Source organism: Octopus bimaculoides, chromosome 27, assembly GCF_001194135.2.
Source record: "Octopus bimaculoides isolate UCB-OBI-ISO-001 chromosome 27, ASM119413v2, whole genome shotgun sequence".
Lineage (NCBI taxonomy): Eukaryota > Metazoa > Mollusca > Cephalopoda > Octopoda > Octopodidae > Octopus > Octopus bimaculoides.
The window spans coordinates 13,040,853-13,046,569 of NC_069007.1; the positions used below are offsets into that span (position 1 = coordinate 13,040,853).

A 5,717-nucleotide genomic window follows, 5' to 3' on the forward strand; every position below is an offset into this window, starting at 1 on the left:
AATAGCATAAAAAAAACAAAAATTAAAATGTACCAGTGTACCCGGATGATGCATACGTAAGAACAAATTCAAATATGAACGAGAAACAGTACTAGTGGTGTAAACATTATCAAACACACAGACTCGATATATGTGCTTTGCTTGTTTGCCGGTATGCTGCGATTTGATGTGGTGGAGACGACTCCATCAATGCACTGGGTGTTAAAACACCTGAAAGTCAAAGACTGGTTTGGGTACATGATGTTGATGAGCCACGAAAAGGGTGAAACATCGATGTCCATTACTGCCAAATGGGATTTGTGGGGGGGGGTTGTCTCGCCCGTCTTCTCTGAGTACTCACCAGTTCCTAATTAATTATATTAAAAAAGAAAAATTTAAAAATTGGAAAATATAAATTTAAAAAAAAAACATGAACATAGTCATATATTTAATGAAACATGCATAAAAGCAAAATGTATATTTTTATACATATACACATATACATACATACACACACTCACTTCTCTGGTTATTGGCTAATTGCTATTCAAGCATGAAACCTACTGTCAGCCCACCCATATACCTGCATGCCTGCCTGTCTGTCTGACTCTAATGTCTGTCCACCTCTCTCCCAATTAGTACAAGGTTATTCATATTTAACAACTGCTGTCTTTCAATCAATGGAGAAGGCTCTGCCAACTAGAAATAGTTTAACCACATTCCTACTTTATACCTTCTCTCTCTCTCTCTCCCTTTCTCTCTCTTTCCCCTCCCTCCCCCTCTCACAAACACACACACACACACACTTTGCCATGTGGTACGAGCTCCACACCTCACTCCTTTCCACTCAATTGTTCCCGATCTTTTATGTACATATATCTTTTTTTTTACAAATTATGCTCGAGAAACTAAACTAGTATTACAAGCTAGATAGTCATCAAAATATCAAATATCGAAGCTATTTAATCAAGAATGCCATGTGTGTGTGTGTGTGTGTATGTGTACATGTGTGTGTGTGTGCATACGTGTGTTTAGTCACAGAGTCTAGGAAAAAAAAAAGCAAAAACAACTTTTTTGTTATCATCGATGGCGCCATTTTGCTTCAGTGTTTTAGCATTTACTAATCACTTTAAACTCCATACACCCAGTTTTTTTCTTACTTTCTTTGGCCTTTTTCTCTTCTAATGAAGATTACACATACACACATGCATGTGTGTGGTTAAGAAGCTTGCCTAGTAACCATCTAGTTTCAGGTTCAGTTCCACTCTGTGGCACCTTGGGGTGTATATCTTTTACTATAACCTCAGACAGACCAATTTCATGTGAGTGAATTTGGTAGACAGAAACTGTGTGTAAGCCCATTGTGTGTGTGTGTGTGTGTTTTACCTACCCATACTACTTAACCTGTGTTGGTTTGTGCTCATCCCTTAAACTCAGCAGAAGAGACCGATAGAATAAGTATCAAACATGAAAAGCACCAGGGAAAATTTGCTCCACTAAATCAGGGATTCTCAACCATTTTTTTTATTATGGACCCCTTCAATTACTACTTTATTCTGGTGGCCCCCTATAGTCATTCAATGCTTAAAAACTAGTTTTATAGAAACTTTTCAAAATCCCTATTTTTTTTTTTTGTCACACATTCACTTGTATAGATTGAACTTTGTAAAATGTTAGAGAAAGAAACCTAGCTGTTTCTTGCAATACATACCAACACATACATCTAAATCAGGGGTTCTCAACCATTTTTATTCTATGAACCCTCTTTGATTACTATTTTATTCTGGCGGACCCTGCTATAGCCATTCAGTATTTAAAAACTAGTTTTATAGATACTTCTTTCAAAATACCTATTTTGTTATTCAAACATTAACTTGTGTTGGTTGAATTATGTATAATGTTAGAGAAAGAATCCTAATTGTTCCTTGCAATACATACCAATACATACATCTAAAACAAAATTTTTTCAGGGGCCCTTAAAATGCTACAGTAGGTCCCCAATTTAATATTTTGCTTGCTTGGACCCCCTTTGATTACTTTTCTATTCTGGTGAACCCTTCTTTCAAAATTCCTATTTTGGTTTTTCGCACATTAACTTGGGTAGCTTGAATTATGTCAAATGTTAGAGAAACAAGCTTAGCTGTTTCTTGTAATACATACCAATACATACATCAAAATCAGGGGTTTTCAACTATTTTTTTTATCTATGAATCCCCTTTGATTACTATTTTATTCTGGTAGGTGCCCATAGCTATTCTATGTTTAAAGACTAGTTTTATAGATGCTTCTGTAGTGGTTATATATAGTCAGCACAAGGTGTTGATGTGGTTGTGTGTATGTTATAACAATAGTTCATAAAGAGGTGAAAGAATAAATTCAAGATCTATATATTTACATAAAAATATATTTTATTTACTGGTCAATGATGATACATAGAATCAAAATGTAGAATGTAGTTGAATGAAATAATCTCTGCAAGAAAGTTTAGAGGTAGAAAATGTAGAAATAACAGCTAAGTGGTGGTTTTCAGTCATGTGGTGTAGAGAAATAGATGGACATAGCAATAACATGAATGGCTTTAAGTCTAATTGACTAAGAAGTGAAGAGCTGGGTTTTGATCGTTACCAGCCTTACTGGCACTTGTGCCGGTGGTACATGGAAAACACCATTTGAGCATGGCTGTTGCCAGTACCACGTGACTGGCCCTCATGCCGGTGGCGCATAAAAGCACCCACTACACTCTTGGAGTGGTTGGCATTAGGAAGGGCATCCGGCTGTAGAGACTCTGTCAGATCAGATTGGAGCCTGGCGCAGCCATCGGGCTCACTAGTCCCCAGTCAAACCGTCCAACCCATACCAGCATGGAAAGTGGGTGTTAAACGATGATGATGATGCTAATGATGATTTACCTGTCAGTAAATGTTCAGCTTTTATCTTTAAAATTCTGTTATTCAAGCAACCCCTCCAAATTATTATTTATACATATATATAACACCACCACCACCACCAACAACAACAACAACAACAACAGCAATTATCATTATTATTGTTGACTGAGAGAGCATTGCATACCATCAATGTGACACTGGGATAAAACATATGAAGCCCAGTATACCTGTCATGATGACCCGTCTGATAAGGGTACACCAGGCACATGCATCACAACCCTATTCGTGTGACATGGTGATCTTGTATCAAGATAAACAGTGCATGACATTGCAGGTGGGGCTCAATTAGAATTTTCTTCTGATTGAGTAGCCCCTCCAGCTCAAAAGGTCCCTGAATAAGGGTTGTTTAAGGATGTTGAATGAAACACCCATGTTTCCAGAGGTGAATTATTCAAACCCCAAACAGTTCCTCCACTACCTCTGCTTGTTATCAGAGATGCACATATCAGCCATCAAGGGACATGCTCAACTGATTAAGGTCAAACAACTGACAAGTAAATTTGTGGTATTGAGCAGAATATTTGCTGTAGCCCATTTTTATAACAAGACAAAACATGTAACTACCAATCAGTTAAGATCAGAAGCCATGTGAGTCAGTACCTGATATTGCATCAGGGCATTTATCTGGCAGAATCGTTAGCACACCAAGTGAAATGCTTAGCGATATTTCGTCTGCAGCTACATTCTGAGTTCAAAGTTCACTTTGTCTTTCATCCTTTCAGGGTTAGTAAAATAAGTACCAGTGAAACACTGGGGTCGATGTAAGCAACTAGCCTCCTCCCCAAAATTTCAGGCTTTGTGCCTATAGTAGAAAGGATTATTGTTATTATTATTATTATTATTATTATTATTATTATTATTATTATTATTTATTATTATTATTATTATTATTATTATTATTATTATCATTATGATTATTATTATTTATGATTATTATTATTTATTATTATTATTATTATTATTATTATTATTATTATTATCTGTATTAAACTGTATGAAATATCTTTGAGGCCAATTAACAAAGTTTTGTATCTGTATTTTCACAGGTAACATGGAACTGGCAAATATACTTGAAAATTTTTATGGAGATGTGGAAGCTGTGGAGATGTATGTTGGAATGATTGCTGAGAAACGCCAACACAAATCATTGTTTGGACAAACCATTATCGAAATGGGAGCCCCTTTCTCTGTGAAGGGTCTTATGTCGAATCCTATCTGTAGTCCCGGATGGTGGAAGCCGTCCACGTTTGGTGGTGATGTAGGTTTCAACATTGTCAAGACACAAACTTTCAAGAAACTGTTTTGTCAAAACATGAAAGACGGTTGTGGATTGGTTAGTTTACGGATACCCGAATGGACGGAAGAATATGAAGAATCTCGGCGTAAAATTGAAAATGAAGCTATGTACAGGATGCCATCAACAAAGGAATCAACTTCAGAGAAGCCCCTAATGTCAAACAGTAAACCACAATCGAACGAATTATGAATCACTACAGAATAAAAATTATTAGCCTCACTCCTGAATATACACCCAGACACATGTGTACATGTCACTGAAACTCATACACAAATACATACATCTGCACATATACACATTTTTGAAAAATTTAAAATTTTAAATACATAAGTGTTTCTTGGAAAATGGGTTTCTTGGAAAATGGGTTTCTTGGAAAATGATCATCAGACATGTTCACTGATTGTCAATATTTAAAGATTGACCATTTCCATTCACTAAATTTTTTCTAGCTGTAGTAACAGTGACTACCCTGTGTCTGTATGTGTAAATGTGCATGCAAAACAGAATGATTGCGTCTATATGTGGTGTATGTGTATATATATATATGTATATATGTATATGTGCATGTAAATGTATGTATATATACATATGTGCATACATACATATATGTGTGTGTGTGTGCATACACAAAATATCTGTGTGTGTGTGTGTGTGCACGTATACATATATATGTGTGTGTGTGTGCGTATACATACATACATACATATATATATGTTCGAAAAAAGTTCATTTTATGTTTTCGTTTTCCGTTTCCCATTGTGTTTAATGTTTTTTTTTTTATGTCCTGTACCCATATATGCATGTATGTATACATATAGATGTAGGTACGTACATATATGTATGGATATATGCATATATCTATATATTTATATTATTATTATATATATATATATATATATATATATATATATGTGTGTATTTATATATATATGTGTGTATTTATATATATATATATGTGTATTTATATATATATATATATGTATTTATATATATATATATATGTATTTATATAATCAGGGACATATATTCCAGGTGTGCTGCACGCTCATCAAGAATGGCAAATTCATTATAAATACTAACCCTAAGATTCCGAGTTCGATTCCAAACAGTGACCTGAATAATAATAATAATAGTAGTAATAATAATAATAATAATAATAATAATAATAATAATAATAATAATAATGATAAAATCGAGAAAAAAAAATCTGTACGTTTAAATTAATTTAAAATTCCTAAACTAAAATTAAGAAACTTTGGTTTACTTACAATTGAAAAAAGTTGGAGCAAAGTGGTTTATTGAACGATGAGCTTATCAAGCATTTTAGTCTCAAAGAAGAAGAATGGAACTTAAACCTAAGTAATTTAAATAAATAAAATTATTTGGGTTTTTTTATTTTTCTGTGTGCGTACCTAAGAAAATTATGGCTTATTTTAGAATGCTTACAATTCATAGAGTATTATTAATTCAGTTTATTTAGAGTCATAAATTTA

General features: G+C 33.9%; 1 protein-coding gene across 2 annotated transcripts in view; it reads left to right on the forward strand.

The window, feature by feature from the left end:
• Positions 1 to 5,416, forward strand: part of LOC106867682 (prostaglandin G/H synthase 2) — a 75,343-nt gene extending 69,927 nt beyond the window's left edge. For both annotated transcript variants that reach the window (XM_052977213.1, XM_014912623.2), the window contains exon 11: positions 3,974 to 5,416. In XM_052977213.1, the coding sequence (XP_052833173.1) occupies positions 3,974 to 4,413 (440 nt within the window). In that variant the 3' untranslated portion in view covers positions 4,414 to 5,416. The remainder of the gene's footprint in view (positions 1 to 3,973) is intronic.
• The last annotated feature ends 301 nt before the right edge of the window (positions 5,417 to 5,717 follow it).